Here is an 18,380-nt window from a genome sequence, read left to right as displayed (position 1 = left end):
CATCGTAGAAAAACTCACACACGTTATTTCTTCTAGATACTGGAAGGAACAAACTTTAAAAGTGATTTCGTAGAGTGATAATGATAATATTTCATTCTATGCAGGTTTCGTCTGCTAGTTTTTGCTATTTTGTGCTCTAGGTGTGTACAAAAAATGATGCTCATTTAACATTCTTTGGCAATAACTCGGTTTGTGTGGAAGCTATCTATTTTGTGTCTTCTACAAAGTTGTGTGCTTAAATGATATACAAATATATGTAGAACATTATAACCTTCTAAATGTTACAGTTTTTTGTATATTCGAAAAAAACTAATTTTAAAGACAAGTCTAATAAGAAATGTTATATATCCAAATAAAAAGAGTTAGAAGAAAAGTGTCTTTGACAAAGTTTTTTGTAAGAACTTTATCTATAACTTTGCCCAAGACACCATTTCTCTAAGTGTAAGACTAAAAAGTTAGATTTTGCAGCGCCACTAGCGGTTGAGTTTCGAACTAAAACTTTTTGTCATGATTTGAGCCTTTTTATATACTAAATATCTTCGGAAGATAGTATGTCAATAAAACCATGATTTGGAGAGCAAATGAATTAAGTTCACGTTTTTGAGCTCTCGTACCACTGTGGTCGGGTACAATAGAATCTTTGAATTCCCTGTGGAAATTCTTTGACAAAAGACATTCATTGAACGAATGTTTCTAAGGTCAAGGCGATTTGTTACTTGTTGATTATGTACACTTAGGTGTGGGTGTAATAATTCATGCTTTTAAATATTTTCACAATAATTTTTTTCAGGTAATACAAATGGTTTAGGTCAATTCATTTGAGGGATATTTCAATTAAGTGGATTCATAAAGTATGCTTTAACTGTTGTAAGGAAAAGAGATACTCTTGCTTTTTTATATAAATTGTTCATATGATCATATGACATATGTGACCCACTCCCTGTTCGAAAGGCCAAAGCTGGAGCAAGTAAAACTCAATGGTCATAAGTTTATGCGAGCAATAAAAGTAGTAATAGTTTAATGAAATAGCTATTTTACTACTTCCAGTCATAATCAAAGACACTGTTTCCTCTGAAACCTTAATGAGTAGACGTTTTATAGTCACTACACAGTCTTTCACTGGCTCCTGTGTACACTATAGAAAACTTTCAGCAGTCAAATACTGTCAAAACTTCATTATGTCTCCAGCTTTCTCGTACAATTTTTATTTTATTTTTTTTGATGAATTTGCCAGAACTACCACATCGTAAAAAAACTCACACACGTTATTTCTTCTAGTGTCCCCATTTCACCCGAAGATGCCCATCCCTCGAAGGCTGGGTGTGAATGGCACCAGAAGGTGTGATATATTTTCGCGGCACCCGTCTTATCAACCCACATATCAAGGTGATTACCATCCAACACATTTCTTTCCGGAGGTATTTCGATGCGCTGCAGCGACGTCCGCTCCTTGCGTGTCATATTTCCGAATGTAGAGTTTCCAATACTCAGCATGCCGGTGCCGTCAGCTCCCCCGGGGGAGTAGTTGAATATAGTAGCTCTTCGGCTTCGACTTCTCCTGGGAGTGTTTAATAATTGGATTTAATTTCCTGCCGTCCGTCATGCAGCAGCTCTCGCGCTATCCAGTAGCGTCCTAGCGGTCGAGCCATCAAGTCGTACGGATCCGACTGGGAGAGAGACAAAGAAACTGGTCGAATGGGTAACAAAGTGGTCACTTTCACCGATCAGCAGCTGGAGGACTATCAGGATTGTACATTTTTTACTCGGAAAGAGATCTTGAGGGTGCATAAACGCTTTCGAGAGGCAAGCCCCGAGCTGGTCCCGTTGGTGATGACCGAGGGGCAAGCCACCTCCATACGGGTTCCGAGCGAACGGATCGGCAGGTTACCGGAGCTGGTGGAAAACCCTTTCAAGGGTCGAATGTGTCAGGCGTTCTCACGTGATCGGGACGGAAATTTAACGTTCGAGGATTTTCTAGATCTGCTGTCGGTATTTAGCGAACAAGCACCGCGAGATATTAAGGTCTTTTATGCTTTTAAAATTTATGGTGAGTTTTCAAGTGTGTTGTTCAGTTATTGTGATGTTTATATTAATAAACTCGTTTGAAGGATGGTTTCAAGTAAATACTAACGGTGGCGCATCAGCCTGTGGCTAAAAGTCACCTTAATAAAAAAATAGAGTGCTTTTTCGATTTCATCAACATTCGTTTTTATCACTACGTACCAAATTTACGCACGGTTTTCTCACGCTTTCTAATTCGATTTTATCACGCTTCTGAAAAAGATCTCTAAAACAAAAATAATGTATTTTCATTTGTGGAAAGTACATTGAGAACATAATTCTCGTATATTCCTTGCCTCCTTATTGCATGTGTATAGTTATATGAACTCAATTTATAATCTCATTTTTCTGGATAGGACAACCAAGTGTCATATCTGTTACAATTTACTTGTATCATAATTTCGTGAAAAATGAGTCGTAAAAAGCGTATTGCATTGACTTTAGAGCAGATATTACGTTTTATTCGATCAGTTGAGAGAGAAGATCTATTCAAAGCTCAAACTGTCAGGTAGTTTGGTGTTTGGTGACTTGACAATAATGAAATCTTGTGGTTCCTAAGTTTCACATAAACAAGCGTTAGCCTCTCTTAACTATGTTAGAATAGGCAGAATAAAATAAAATTAATATTGCATGTATAACTGTTTAGAGAAAATTGACGAAAATTCTCTGGAGAAAAAAATTATAAACTAGTTTTTGTTTGTTTATTCGTTAGAATCTTGAACTTGTGTTCCATTGAACAGTGCATTATTTTATTTAAAATATCATCAATTCAAATTATACACAACAGAAAAAAAACCGATTTTCATCATTTGGTTAAAATCACGGTAAAATTTTTTTTGACCGTGATAAAATCGAAAAAGTAGTGTAAAAAAGTGAATACTAATCAAGTAAAGTGAGGTGATGAATAAAAAATGGTGATGCACAATACAAATCAGTACGTCTGGTGTTGATTTCACACTTTATTAAAATTTCGCGACAAACATTCAGGACCGACAGGAACCTGGGACCTGGGTTCCTGTAAATCCGAATCTTCAGAACCATGTTCCAGTATACAAATCAGTAGAATTGTCAATAAAACCGAACAACATTGCTATACAAATTCATGAATTCACTACAGGAGTTCATTGTCATTCATTTTGAGTCCATCTGATGAGTTGTCTCGAAATGGCCATTCCAGAGCAGATTTTCGATCTTGAACGTGATCCGAAATTACGGGAACTATACGGAGACCAACGGCTCTTTGCTAAAAATAGTCAAATTTTCTAAGATTTTGATGGGTCAAAATTTCAAAATCGATCAAGAATTGAAAAAGTTAAAAGCATTTCATTTTGAGGGGTACCCGGGTGTTTTACTGAGCACTTACGGGTGTTAAAACTGCCAAATACATAATGGTGAACTGCTGTATGACTGGAAAATATGAATATGTCACCGTGACAAACTTGTTCTTTTTCTCCGCATCTTAAAATTTTTCATTGAGTTTTGTTGTCACTTTGGCAGTATACATGTCAAAAAACGTAATGCTGCCAAAAATTATAGATGAACAATATTCTGCGGTGTTAATAGAACGTAGTTTTAAAAACTTAACATTCGTAAAACGTTAATTCCAAATTCTTGCAATTTGGGGTTTGTGTTTCTGAATGTTAGATTATCACTTACACTTACTAACTTTCCTGGTGAAACATTCCTCAGGATTCCACATGCGTCACAATGTTACGCCAACGCACTCGGTTCATGGCAGCTTGTCTCCAGTAGCGTTCTACATTTCCGAGATATGCTCCACTTGGTCCAATTATCTAGCTCGTTGCGAGTCTCTACGTCTTATTTTTTGTTTCAGGGGGGGATGTTTTGTGATGAATTAATTATTTACTAATATTTGTTCAGAATTTTTTTGTGTGTTCTGCCATAAACGATGTCTCACTATTACATATATTTCAAATTTTATAAATATAATATAGGAATATAATTGTAGGAAAATGGTAAACCTACTTGTCAAGCAAAAAAATTAATTTAAAATTAAAAACCCCTCTACGTTTTGTTTTGCCGTATGCGAGACGTACAGTTATCCGGCATTCTTACAACATATCCCGTCCATTGTACCTTACCAGTTTAAGCGGCTTTCTGGATACCGGGCTCGCCGTAGAGTTGCTACAGCTCGTGGTTCATTCTTCGCCTCCATACGCCATCCTTACATACTCCGCCGAAGATGATCCTAAACACACGTCGCTCGAAAACGGCAAGTTCTTGCAAGTCCTACTCGAGCATTGTCCATGCCTCGTGCCCGTAGAGGACTACCAGTCTTATGAGTGTCTTGGAGGAGTTTGCCAAGCATTAAAGTTTTGTGGAGTCCGTAGTAACACGACTTGTAAGTCGTACAATACGTTTGTGGATTTCTCTGCTGCAGTTGTCTGACGTTACCAATGATTCGAGGTACACACATTCGTCATCTACCTCGAACTAATCTTCATCGATCACTACGTTACTGTCTATGCGAGCCGTATTGCGATGGGTTCCCCCTGCTAGCAGATGCTTGGTCTTCGACGTATTCACCTTTATTTCCACCTTTTCTGCATCAAGTTTCAGCTTGATGTAGTGTGCAGCAATAGCCTAGAACGTCCTTCCGGCAAGGTCCACGTCGTCAACAAAGCATATGAACTGGCTGGATTTATTGAATATTGTGGTCCGCATGCTGAAGGCCGCACACTTTATCAGTCTTGTTAATTTCGCAGAGAAGCTATTTTCGGCGATAATTTTCCATAGCTCTACGCTTTACAGCTCTTGATAATGTCGTAAGCGGCCTTATAATCGATGAATAGGTGGTACATGGGCACTTGGTATTCACGATACTTTTGGAGGATCTGCCACAGCATAAAGATTTATCCGTTGTCGATAACCCATCCTCAAAACTAGCTTGATAGTTTCCCAAAAACCTTGGTGCTAGCGGCGAGCGACGGCGAAAGTTGATCTGGGAGGGCACTTTGTAGGCTGCGTTGAGAATCGTGATCGAACGATAGTTCTCACATTCCAACTTGTCGGCCATCTTCTATTTTAGGTATTTTACTTCCTCCTTCCACTCCCCCAGTAGATGTTCTGCATCCTAGATCCTGACAATCAGTTGGTACAGACAGAAAGCCAACCCATTCGGACCCAGCTTGATAAGCTTCGCAGCGATGCCATTCATTTCAACGGATTTGTTGTTCTTGAGCTGCTTGATAGCATCCTTAACTCCACTTATAGTAAGAGGCGGTACGTCTCCATCATCCGCTTTGTTGGCGAAGTCGTTCCTCCTACCGTTTTGGTCATCTGCCTGTGCGCCATTCAGGTGTTCATTGTAGTGCTGCTTCCACCTATCGATCACCTCACGTTCATCCGTCAAGATACTTCCATCTTCATTTCGACACATTTCAGCTCGTGACACAAACTCTGCGCGGGATGCGTTAAGCTTCTTGTAGAATCTAGTGTTTCTTGAGAACGATACTGTTGCTCCATTCTCCGGGTCCTTTGCTGCAGCATTATAGTCCGCGCTGCATTGTTCTTGTCTAGAATCGTTTGACGCTCCTCGTCAAACTAGCCGTTACGTTGATTTCTCTCGACGAATCCAACAGCAACTTCCACTGAGTTGTTAATGGCTGCTTTAATAGTACTACAGCAGTTTTTCAGAGGGGCTTCGGATAGCTATCCATCATCAGGTTACACTTCCTCAAGGCTTTGCGCGTACTCACTAGTGACTTCGGGGAGTTCAATTCGCTCCAGATCATACCGTGGCAGGTGACGGTAGCGGATGTTGTAGACAACCGAAAGTCTTTAGCGCCTTTTGACCGTCAAGAGATAGTGATCCGAATCGACGTTCGTGCCACGATAGGTTCGGAAGTCGATAATGTCCGAGAAATGCCTTCCGTCTATCAAAACGTGATCGATTTGTGTTTCAGTCTGTTGTGGGGATCTCCAGGTGTACCGATATGTGAGGCTATGATGGAAATAAGTACTACGTATGGCCATGTTCTTGGAGGCGGTAAAGTCAATGAGTCGTAGGCCGTTTTCGTTCGTAAGCCGGTGTGCGCTGAGCTTTCCAATAACTGGTTTGAATTCTATCTCCTGGTCAACCTGAGCATTGAGATCCCCGATATCGATTTTGATATCATATTTGCTTACTGCACTGATTGTTTTTACGGCTGGCTTGTAAGTCTCGCCGGAGGACCATCATGACAGCACTGGCACCAGGACGTTGATCAGCCGCCCCTAACATGGATTACAGAGGCTGTTTTGGGCCACACCATCTTAACGAACAAACACTCGAGTTGGCGAAGCATTTCCTCACTTAGCTGTTGTCGGATGACAACATTTTCCAGGACACACCAATCAGTTGTGTCCATGTTTCAGCTGGCAGTCTATTGTAATAATATAACTCATGGAGGTGTGGGATAGGAACTTGTGAGGGCCGGAGCATGATTTGACGCTCTTTGAAGTTGTAAACTCACCATTTAAGTCCTAATTTAGTGCTGTAAATCTGTATATTCAACGCAGTACATTAAATAAAAGAAGATAAAAAATAGTCCGACGCGACGGCAGACCTTTACTCGGAGACCTTAGACTATCCGCTATCTAATATGCAAAAAGCATGTCATGAAACATCCCAAGTAACAATTCTATAGCTACTTGGTTTTCTAACGGTTTTATCACAGCAATGGATATTACCAACGGTTTCATGGCGGTTAAACCCGATGCCAAAAATAGCAAGTCGTAATGAGCACTGATAGCTGTCAATAAAACTCTAATAAAACTTAGAATATAACCGGCAAGAGTCAATGCGATTTTGCTTTATTATTGGTTTTATTATTACTATCTATTGCCCCATAAAACCATTCCAGCTTGCTGTCATATAACATAGAAACCAGTTTTATTGCGGTCATTCGAAATCTAAAAAACTACTAGTTGGCTATGAAAAATATCTCATAAAATTGTAATAAGTGCCCCGTTTTAACCTGTCAAACTAGTAAACAAATATATGCAGGCAACGATATACATACAGGTGAGACAAAAGCGGCTTATTTGGTATAATGTGATGCAGAATTCTGTCGCTATCTCCGAAAGATGCGTGTAAAATGCTTTAGCGCATTTGTGAACATTGATGACGTAGAACTCCAAGAATCTTATAAAGTAACACGGCAAACTTAGTATTAGTACTTAGTACTGTTCGGTAGTTTTTTTTTTCAAATTTTATCGCCAGTATTGTCTTGTTTCGGTTGAAAATAATTTCCTGTGTCGTTTAAATTATGCGTCCTTAAAAATAAGGTAGGGGCAAAACACTATTGATATATTTATAAATATTTTTTATAAATATAAATATATTTTCGTGCACCTCTATTTATATCAAAGCACGTTGATTCCTCATTATCGTCGGTGTGATGTCAGATTTTTCATAAAAATAAAGTTGTCTAGGCCCCAGGGATTTACCATATTTTTTTCTCATAATACAGGCATCCAACTTTTGCCGCACCTTACAACATATATATCATTGAACTAGGCTTATTGCGGCTACGATTGATACCAACTAATTACCAACCGCGCCATATTGATATTTTTAAAACTTTTTATGATCTAGAAACGAAAATCGAATCGTCGTCTGACTAACAAATAAATTGAACATCCAAAGTTGATTTTGATCTATCTCTGTATTGAAGAACACGGCTAGATTTTTTTTTTTGAAAAACTGAGCTGAAACAATCAAATTCATTTTTGCTAACAATGAGATCATTTTTGTAAGCCCGTACTATTTTGATGGCGCATAAATTTTAAGCGTCTATGTTCTCAAAATGCACGACAAAATTTCATGCGCATATGCTTGAGAGCTACAAAACCTAGCAAAAACCCCTCTTTATTCCTTATCTTTCTACAATATCACCATCAAATAAAATCGATCGCACGATGAAAACCAACACAGGTGAAACATTTCTCTCACGACGAGAGATTTCCTTATAAAAAAGTGGCGTGATGTTCTGGTGTGTGTGCAGGAACAGCACAACAAATCAACTTATTACGGTTGTTGTCAAGCAATGAAAAGTTGAATTGGACTTATTGTGGCAAGTAGCAGAGCGCAATAATGCAACCAAACTTATTGCGCTCCTAAAGAGGTAATGCCAGCTGCTTATAGTATGCGGTACTCTTTCCATGTGGTTTTAAAGCAGTTTTATTTCCATTCTTATAATTGCTTCAATAAGCTTGGCAAGGGTGGGCCACCTGGCTGGATAGCAAACTTATAGCGGTTATCAGGAGGTTCTGATAGTATTTTCTAGTTTTAACAGCAGTTTTGCGAAATTGGTCATGAAAACCGCTAAAAGAATGCAATACGACTTAAATTGTTACTTGGGATGCCAAGCAATCAAACTTGGTTGGGAATTTTGAAATTCTTCTCTGGAGATATTTAAACGAAAGTCTATAAATGGCTGCGAATACCGAATAATCTATATTTTCAAAACATATCCTAGCCATAGCCATAGCCAAATAGCCTTAAATCATCGATGGAAGCAACTGACATTAATTTTGAATGCAGAAAACCTGAAAATGTCGATTTGCTTTTAATATAAATTTCTTTTGAAAAATAGATTTTGGAGTGTTTTTAGCTTTTCACAAACTGGAAGACGCCATCTCATACTTTTAAAAACTTTGAAAAGCTATTTGGTGTCCGATTTGGCTTCAAGGCGTCATATCGGTTCTGGAAATATAAACAGTAGTATTCATATATTTTTAGCAGCTTTTCGAAAAGCGAAAAGAGCAGGGTGAATAAATATTCATCCTGCCTCTCACCCCTTACTTCTTGCCCAGCACGAACGCTGCTTATAGCAATGTGTTGCGTCGAGTTTATTCATTTTCCTCTGCGCTGTGTTTCTGCCGCTCGCAGAAAAATTATACACTTACTGCTTACACCACAGTTGATCTCTCTAATGAGAATACACAAAAGTAGGGTAGTTTGGGGTAATTTGGACCCCCTAAGGAAAACTCCTGTTATTTCGTAGCCTGTGCTTTCTATTCCACAAACGTAATGTATTACACTAATATTGACCTGTTTTCTATGTTTTTACACAAAAAAATCATGATATTGAGGTCAAAAGAACAAAAGAAATAACGAAACTAAAAATAATGATTTTCGGACATAAAAAATCGTTTGGGGTGAAAATGGATAACTATTGGGGTAATATGGACAGTGTTTGGGGTGATGTGAACAGAGTAAAAAATGTGAGTTATCTAGTATTAATGGTTACCTAATACACAGTAGAAGGTGGTATTAGGCATACGAAATGATAATTGCAATTCTTAGGCATTGCAATTCATAGGCATTTGCATTGATTCTACCATAGACCAAAAAAAATTACCCTTTTCCAATTATTCAAACTAGCGCGCGCGAACACACACACATGTGACGGTTAGTAGAGTAGAAGAATGCAGCACGGGCGAGAATGCTGCAACACCGTACGAGAGCGAACGTGGAACGATACCGACAGGCACGGAACAGCCAAAACTCAGTCCTCCGAAGGAAGAAGCGCCAGCTCGAGGACCGAGATCGCGTAGCGATGGAAGAGCTGTACCAAGCTAACGACACTCGGAAGTTCTACGAGAAGCTGAACAGCTCCCGCAAAGGCTTTGTGCCGCAAGCCGATATGTGCAGGAGCTTGGACGGCAACCTCCTTACAGACGAGTGTGAGGTGATCGAAAGGTGGAGGCAGCACTTCGACGAGCATCTAAACGGCGATGCAGTAGAGCGCGAGGACGGTATGGCAATTGATCTTGGTGCACGAGCAGAAGATATCAGTCCAGCCCCCGATCTTCTGGAGGTGGAGGAGGAGATTGGTCGGCTGAAAAACAATAAAGCTGCTGGAGTGGACCAACTTCCCAGCGAGCTATTGAAATACGGTGGAGAAACACTGGCTAGAGCCGTGCACTGGGTCATTGTCAAGGTTTGGGAGGAAGAACGAGTACCGGAGAAGTGGATGGAGGGTATTGTGTGTCCCATCTACAAAAAGGGCGACAAACTGGAGTGCTGCAATTACCGGGCAATCACTCTGTTGAACGCCGCCTACAAGGTACTCTCCCAAATACTTTGCCGTCGACTATCACCATTTGCGAAGCAGTTCGTGGGGCACTACCAGGCGGGATTTATGGGTGCCCGCGCCACCACGGATCAGATATTCGCGGTTCGGCAGGTTATGCAGAAATGCCGCGAATATAACGTGCCCACACATCATTTGTTCATCGATTTTAAATCGGCGTACGACACAATCGATCGAGACAAGCTATGGCAAATTTTGCACGACTACGGATTTCCGGACAAACTGACGCGGTTGGTCAAAGCGACGATGGATCGAGTGATGTGTGTAGTTCGAGTTTCGGGGGCACTCTCGAGCCCCTTCGAAACCCGAAGAGGTCTAAGGCAAGGTGATGGTCTCTCGTGCCTACTGTTTAACATTGCCCTGGAAGGTGTCATCAGAAGAGCGGGGATTAACACGATTGGCACGATATTCCAAAAGTCGGTTCAACTGTTTGGTTTCGCCGACGATATTGACATTGTGGCTCGGACCTTTGTGAAGATGGCGGATACGTACATCGGACTAAAGGCTGAAGCCAAACGGATTGGACTGGTCATCAATGCATCGATGACGAAGTACATGAAAGGAAGGGGCTCACGAGAGGACAGTGCTAACCTCCCACCTCGAGTTCAAATTGGTGGTGATGAAATCGAGGTGGTTGATGAGTTTGTGTATCTGGGCTCACTGGTAACTGCCGACAACGATACCAGCAGAGAAATTCAACGGCGCATTATGGCAGGAAATCGTGCATACTTTGGTCTCCGGAGGACGCTCCGATCGAGTAGAATTCGTCGCCGCACCAAGATAACCATCTACAAGACGCTGATCAGACCGGTAGTCCTCTATGGGCATGAGACATGGACTATGCTTGTGGAGGACCAACGCGCCCTTGCGGTCTTCGAGCGGAAGGTATTGCGTACCATCTTCGGTGGACTGCAGATGGAAAACGGAGTGTGGAGAAGGCGAATGAACCACGAACTGCAGGAGCTGCTTGGGGAGCCATCTATCGTCCACACCGCTAAGATAGGCAGGCTGAGGTGGGCTGGGCATGTTGTAAGGATGTCAGACGACAGCCCGGTAAAGATGGTTCTTGAAACCATTCCGTCAGGGACGAGACGGAGAGGTGCACAGCGGGCAAGGTGGATCGATCAGGTGGAAGACGACCTGCGGACCCTACGCAGACTGCAGAGCTGGCGAACTGCAGCAATGGACCGAGTGGAATGGAGACGACTCTTACGTACAGCAAAGGCCACACCACGGCTTGGGACTGTTTGGTAAGGTATGGTAATTATTACTGGAGTAATGGCCGTTTCCCCGAAACGCTTTTTTTGCAGAGGCTTGCGGTGATCTTGATAGAGACTCAGCGGGTCAACCGAAATCAAAAAACTCATATTATTTCATTAGTTTAGAAGTGTGCCGAGTCCTTGAACGATCGCTTTTATGAGTATTTTGTTTTCAGTGCAAACGGGAACGTTTTTCCCAAAAAATGCACGTTTTGCGCGCTTAAAATTGCATTAAAAGTTTTTTTCGGGCAAAATGTAACTGTATGTTTCAAAAAACGATCGTTCAAGGACCGGCAAATTTAATAAAGAAAATTAAAAAAAAAGATGAAGGAAATAGGTTCAGTAGTTTTCCCGCAATCAGGATCACGGCAAAGTCATTTTTCGGAAAACACTATTCCGAGATAATCGCGTGTAAAGTTTCAAGTTCAGCTTATGTGGCCGTGGCGAGGCGCGTTGCAAATCGCTCTAACTTTCTTCCTATTGCTCAGATCTTTATGAAAATTTGTGGAAATGTTCTCAAGATGTTGTATTTGAAAATAATGCAATAATTTTTTTTCGGTTTTTTGGAAACTGAAAAGGTATATAACCCCTTAATGTTTGGTCTTTAGACATTATTTCGATTCCAAACATACCCGAATTGCTAGTATTAATTGGGTTTCTCAGATTTCCATAAACCGGAACCTGCATCATCTTGCGGTTTCTGCATGTTTTCTACATTTTTATATAGTTTCCCAGAGACCGATAATTGACATCTTGGATATATAAATGGCGTCGAACATGTTCCGAAAATCAACTTCCGGTCTCCAGACATGGCGGAACGCTCGGTAATCATAAAATTCATACAGAAAGTTCTCATAAAGCACGAACATTCTTGACTTTTGACCCTCTTCAAGGCAGCGTCGTTACCGAAAGTTAAATGTTTTTGCTCACAGTATCTAAAATTGTGTAAAAATTCAAATAGATTTTTTCTAAAATCTAGAAAATCTATAACGAGCGTCTTAGCAGAGTGATTGAGATCAATCAAAGAAATAGTTATCGGTTTCCGTTATACTCTACTAAATTTTTTAGAAATAAATATTGAAATTCAGTCCGCAAATATATATTTCGACTGTGACGTACAGTCTTCCTCAATGCTTATGTGGACTGGTTTACCAGAGTATAACGGAAACCGATAACTATTTCTTTGATTGATCTAGATTTTTTCTGCTCAGACAACGCTTCGAATAACAACTATGATTATAATTTCACTCGGATTATTTCGTTTCTCGTGGTGTTCACAGATTACGACAATGACGGTTTCATCGGCCAGTCAGACCTGCTGGAAGTCATCACCGCGCTGACCCGCAACGAGCTAACGGTGGAAGAGCACCAGCAGATCGTCGACAATGTCATCGAGGAGGCGGATGTCGATGGCGACGGTAAACTGTCCTATTTGGAGTTTGAGCACGTGATTACCAGAGCACCGGATTTCATGTCCACGTTTCACATACGAATTTAAATGAAGCGCGCTCGCGCGATTCGAGCGCTAGTGGTGGAAATGAATGGAATTAGTGCGTACCGGTGAAGGATGCTCTCTAGTGGAATTGCTGCAGAAATTGTTTTGGCTTTCGTACAGTAGCGAGGGCAACAACCATCCCGTATAACACTTTGTATGTTAGCGAGGAATCGCATACAATGTGCAATTGGCGCAACAAAAAAATAGAGAAAAAACTGTTGGTTTCGTTGATAAGGGGACCTTATAAAAATTAGATTTTTGAGAAACCAAATGCATTACCATTTATTTTGAACGAAAGAAGAGTTTGAACAAATTAATAAGTAATAACAAGACATGATAGGACATTATAAAACAGCAGTGACACAGCAAGGAGAAATCGTTTGAGTTAACCAAAATGGATTGTCCCACACACCGAAAAGACACCGGCTGTCTTCAAGTATACCATTATGCCCGCATAATTGGCACGTCCTAAAAGGTAAATTCAACCCGCTCACTTGTTTAGGGAGTACAATTATATGTGTATGCCCGATGTACATCCAAAGTCATACCTACTTGTTAACTAACCAAATATCTAACGGAAAGGCCTAGGACCGAAACGAGGAGTCATATAGAACACGTTTTATCGTAGCCTCTTTTTGTCGACATCTCCAGCATATTTGTGCCGAAAAATATGCAGCATAATATTCCTTCTGTTGACTCGGTATTCTGCTGGGAGCGGTGCATAAGTGTGCTGCTCTTAGCTCGTTAAGGTGCCATACGGCCGTACAATCATCATAATTTCCACCGGGACAGATGGTTTAGTTTTTATTTCTACTTCTTCATAGCGGATGCTAGCGGTGCATGTTAGACGCAGAGGAAATATTGTTACTTACATAAGCACAACCCTCCTCGCTTCATAGAATCCTTACGGATTAATATGTAACATTTTCCAGCGAAAACTATGAGAGAGAGAAAGTTTTACGGAAGAAGGTTCAGAATAATACGAGGAATGCATCAGACAAATAAGACTGCCATGTGCATTTAGTTGATAATTGCACAAGAATTTCCCTGACGAAGAAAAATAATGCAATCTTGGCGGTACTGCGGCGAAAATACTTTACCAGATTTCCACGGCATCATCGCAAAGCATCTCCTGTGTTTCGGAACGCGCGCTGTTGAGTTTGCTAGTGAAAAAGTAACATATTTCCCATCCTTGTTTAAATTCCGAGCGAGGAGCATAAATGATAAACCATTACCCAGGAACGCCCCAGGACGACGTAAGAGTTTTCATCTTCCCGCTAACTATATGCGATCTAGACATAGTTCTCTTCCACTTATCTCGAAGATCCATTTAAACTGGGGTTTTTGACGGCATGCGATGTTGATTGCATGATTATCTGAAACCCAGAACAGCCAAAGGACCGACCGTTTGTTCAATTACCGAGAGAATAACGTTTTTAACCTTTGAAAATCGGTGCAGTGTTTTCTTTTCTTTTCTTATCCTTTCCTCGAAGCATACCGTTATTTCATTGCTCCGCTCTTTAGAGTAATTTCATCACTCCAGCTTGGAAGACTGTTCTTCCCGCTGCGGAGTTTTAAATACTGTTAGCGTAATTATAGAGGTTATAGCCTATAAAATTTTCAGTGAAACTTTGGAAGTTTGGTGGGATTGGTGTAAACAATTTTGCATACATAAAACTTCAACAACAAAAATCAGACATCTGCTTTCGAAACCGTCACTCGTATTCCAATTTTTGTACGATATTATGTGTCATAATAGTCATTAAATTAGATTGCCTAACTAGTGAAAATTACAGCTTATAAAATATTTAAAAATCCGCCCAGAATGTTCTCAGCCGCCCAGAGTGTACGCAAAGTTACTACAATTACTGAACAAATTACCAAAATTTCTTTGAAATCTGATAGGGTGCTGAGTGAATTGCTGTTAAATCCCTGCTATAGTTAAAGGGTTATTTATTTGTTCGATTGTTCAGCCATGATATTATTTCTCAACAAACTGACTTTTTAAGCATAGCTGTATAATAACTGCTTCAAGTTTAGTCCAGGCTATTTTTTGTACAAATCTGATAACAAATGCTAACATAGTCAACACCTAGTCCATTGGAACTGATAACACTCCATAGAACCTCTGATCAGTCGTCCGTTGAAGAAATATTTGCAACGTATATATCTTAATCGAGCAAATCAACGAACGGGATGATAAGGGATGATAGAGAAAGCAAAAAGTACGCGTAAAATCCTCACCATAAGCAGATTAGATCGACAGCGTAGAAGTAGAAGAGGAAAACATTTTCTGCGGTGCATAAATCTCGTCAACCGAAAAAGGATGCAAATTCCTGGCGAACCATTCGCACAGATTTTTGTTGACCAAACTCATGCTAATACTAGGATTTTGACGAACCGAGTTCCAGATGAATGATAGCAAAAAATAATCGGATAACATTCTAGCGGAGCCCCCTCCACTGGGCGAATCAATGGAATTACTTTCAGTAATTTAAAAGCTTCCAGTCCGATGCACAACTGAACGGAACCGGTGGTGCTACGATCGAAAAAGTTTAAAAGCATAGGAATCAATTATGTTAATGTTATGCCACACGATTAAGAACCCCGGTCCAATATAATTCACAGCTTATTATAATTTGATTTTCATTTCGATATGAACATTCTACCAAGCTATTATTGGTCCAATGAAATTAATGTGCTGGGATCTGGGTCAGTGGTGATATGGATGATCGGGTAGGTCGGAAGAAAATCTGGGCCTGGCGGAAGGTATGTTCCCACAAACAGGCTCTAACTTTTGACTCCCAAAGCTGCGGTGCTCTTTGTGTGGAAACTTTTTGTTTGTTTTAATGAAGTGTTGAGATTTTGTAAAGATTTTTGTTCATTTTTTTCCAAGTTTGTGCTTCAGTCGATGTTTCGTGTCTTGGTTTTAAGGTTTTGAGTTTATACATCATCGGTTTTATGCTTAGCTTCCTAGTATTTAGGTTTTGTATTCTAAACTTAAGATATTTTTACCTTTGTTATACTATTACCTTTGTTATACTAAACAAAGGTTATAAAATCGGTCGAAAAACGCAAAATAGATCCAAGATCCGGAGGACCGAACCGTATATACCATTCGACTCAGCTCGACGAACTGAGCAATGTCTGTTCGTGTGTATGTGTGTGTGTGTGTGTGTGTGTGTGTGTGTGTGTGTGTGTGTGTATGTTGTCTGTATGTATGTGCCGCAAAATACTAACGCACCTTTCTTACAGAACGCAATATCCGATTTTGATGATCTTATACGCGAACGAAAGCTACTGTGGTCCCCCAGAATGCTACCGAGTGGATTTTTGATTAGTGGCTTAGATTTTGAATTATTGATCAAAGAGTATTTTTTATATGAGACATTTAACTTTTAGGGCAAAATGAATGGCACGGAGGGCCATGAGTTGTATACCAATCGACTCAGATCGACGAACTGAACATTTTCTGTATGTATGTGAATGTGTGCCTGTATGTATGTATGTGTAAATATGTTGTTTATATGTTTAGTATATCAAAATCGAACAAAAAAAAAATAACTAAAAAAACACCCTTTTTACAGTACGCATATTCCGATTTTGATGTTCGCATGCTCAAATGAAAGCCCCGGAGCTCTTTGAAAATCATACTGAGTGCGATTTTTTATTGGTTATTATTTATCTCTCTCTCCATGCTTTTCCTTCTTATCTATCCCTCTTTTTTCGTATCGCTATTTATTTCTCAAAGGAAAGCAACAATCATCGACAACTTTGCATGTTTTTTACACTTTTCGTAGTGCGTTAAGATCAAATTGCAATACTTACTTAGCTTCTTCTCTTGCTTGCGAAGCTTCCGTCCACACTTTCTTTGAAATATATAATCAATTGTACGTTGAACCCAGATTAGCGAAAAATAAGAAGCTTTTACAGCTTTCGGGGAGCATTGAAGCAGAACCTAATCCCACAGTGTGCAAATGTAACACAATTAGCGATGCAGATATTGCAGATGCAGAAAACATAAAAAATCGCTGTTTTGTTTGCAATGCTACGTTTTGAACAGCTGAAAAAATTTTCAGTTGAACTTTTATTTGATGTTTAATATTAGGTTCTAAGTATACTTTTATCTCGTGACCAAGAATTTAAAAAATTGTGAACATCGAGATGCGATCATTTGTAGTTTGGATGAAACTGAAGCAACTTTACATGGCTATACACGTTTACTAGTGTGCGCAGGTGGAAAGTCACTTATTCCTATGATATGATACACTACGCTCATATAAGATATAAATATTGGTTTCTAATTTAAGACCAAGTGCAAATATGTTATTCCATTTCTCGTTATCGCAAAAGTTTTATAAAGTCTTTATTTCGGATTTTATCGTACAGCCTAGGCCTTCGAAAAGAATAATGTTCTCGTCTACACTCCGAAAATCCAAATCTCTCAAATGTCGCGAAAACCTTCATTTTCAGATTATGCATTTGAGTTAGAATTGAATTGACAACTTTCGTCAATGGTTATATTTTTTTCTTTGTTTTTCTGAGGTTAGTAGAAGTTTGCTTCAATTCGTAAAAAAGACTTGATGCTGCTTCATAATTCTAGGTCCTGCGATTTCTGAAAATATTGCGAATGTGGTATTCAAACCTGGATTATGGGGATTTGAAAAATTAGAACTGCCTCGAACTAACATACATATTTGCTGTTCTAGTATGAAATCAGCATCTTTGTTATCTATTACTATTTACTGTTTACTGTTTCTGTTTATTTAAGAAAATATGTTGCTTCTATCCAGCATTTAAATAAGACTCATATACTTCAGTGATAACATCCATAATATTTGCGAAAACCACGTCAAGCTATAGTTCAAAGATCGTCTTTGGTTCACCTTCTGAAAACTATCTTTTGAATTCATTTTATTCATAATTGAAATTAAATTTACGTTGCTATATGATTTGTGATTTACTGGCCTTAATAAGTATACAATTATAGTTAGTATAACAAAGGTTTCTGCACCACTAGGTGGATTAATTTTTATGATTTAGATTTGCGTTCAGATGGGTTACTGTAATTCAGGTGGTTTGTGTACTGGTCTTGAGAATTCCTGTTTTAGTTTCGAGATTTTATGTTCTAGCTTAAAGGTTCGTGCTGTGATTTCCAATTTTGTATTCTAATTTGATTCAATGAGCTTCAGTTTTGAAATTTCATACGTGGTATGCGGATGGCCCCATATTCCGGATTTGTTTCCTAGTTTGAGGTTTGGACATACAAATGAAACACAAATTTCCGCATAACTCGAGACTTATCAAGCAATGGAGCTAAAGTTGGCATGTGAGAGATTTTAATCGGGATGGAGTTTTCTTTCTACATACTATTTTGTTTTTCTTTGAAGTCTTGCAAGTGAATTGCTTCCATCAACGGAACTTTTTGGGTGCTTCTCGCTGACTTACCGAACCCTTGTTGTT

The 18,380-nt window shown here is 39.6% G+C and overlaps 2 protein-coding genes across 4 annotated transcripts in view; one reads left to right on the top strand and one right to left on the bottom strand.

Moving 5' to 3' along the window:
• The window catches only part of LOC129726870 (uncharacterized), a 131,014-nt gene that overhangs the window by 15,844 nt on the left and 96,790 nt on the right, over positions 1-18,380 (bottom strand). The gene's annotated exons all lie outside the window — the stretch shown is intronic.
• Positions 1,641-13,396, top strand: LOC129726872 (calcium and integrin-binding family member 3). Its single transcript, XM_055684053.1, has 2 exons — positions 1,641-2,047; positions 12,703-13,396. Exons 1-2 carry the CDS (start codon positions 1,696-1,698, stop codon positions 12,918-12,920), a joined length of 570 nt encoding a protein of 189 aa, XP_055540028.1. The 5' UTR covers positions 1,641-1,695; the 3' UTR covers positions 12,921-13,396.

Source organism: Wyeomyia smithii, chromosome 3 (genome assembly GCF_029784165.1).
Source record: "Wyeomyia smithii strain HCP4-BCI-WySm-NY-G18 chromosome 3, ASM2978416v1, whole genome shotgun sequence".
Taxonomy (NCBI): domain Eukaryota; kingdom Metazoa; phylum Arthropoda; class Insecta; order Diptera; family Culicidae; genus Wyeomyia; species Wyeomyia smithii.
This window is presented reverse-complemented; position numbering and strand designations above follow the sequence as displayed.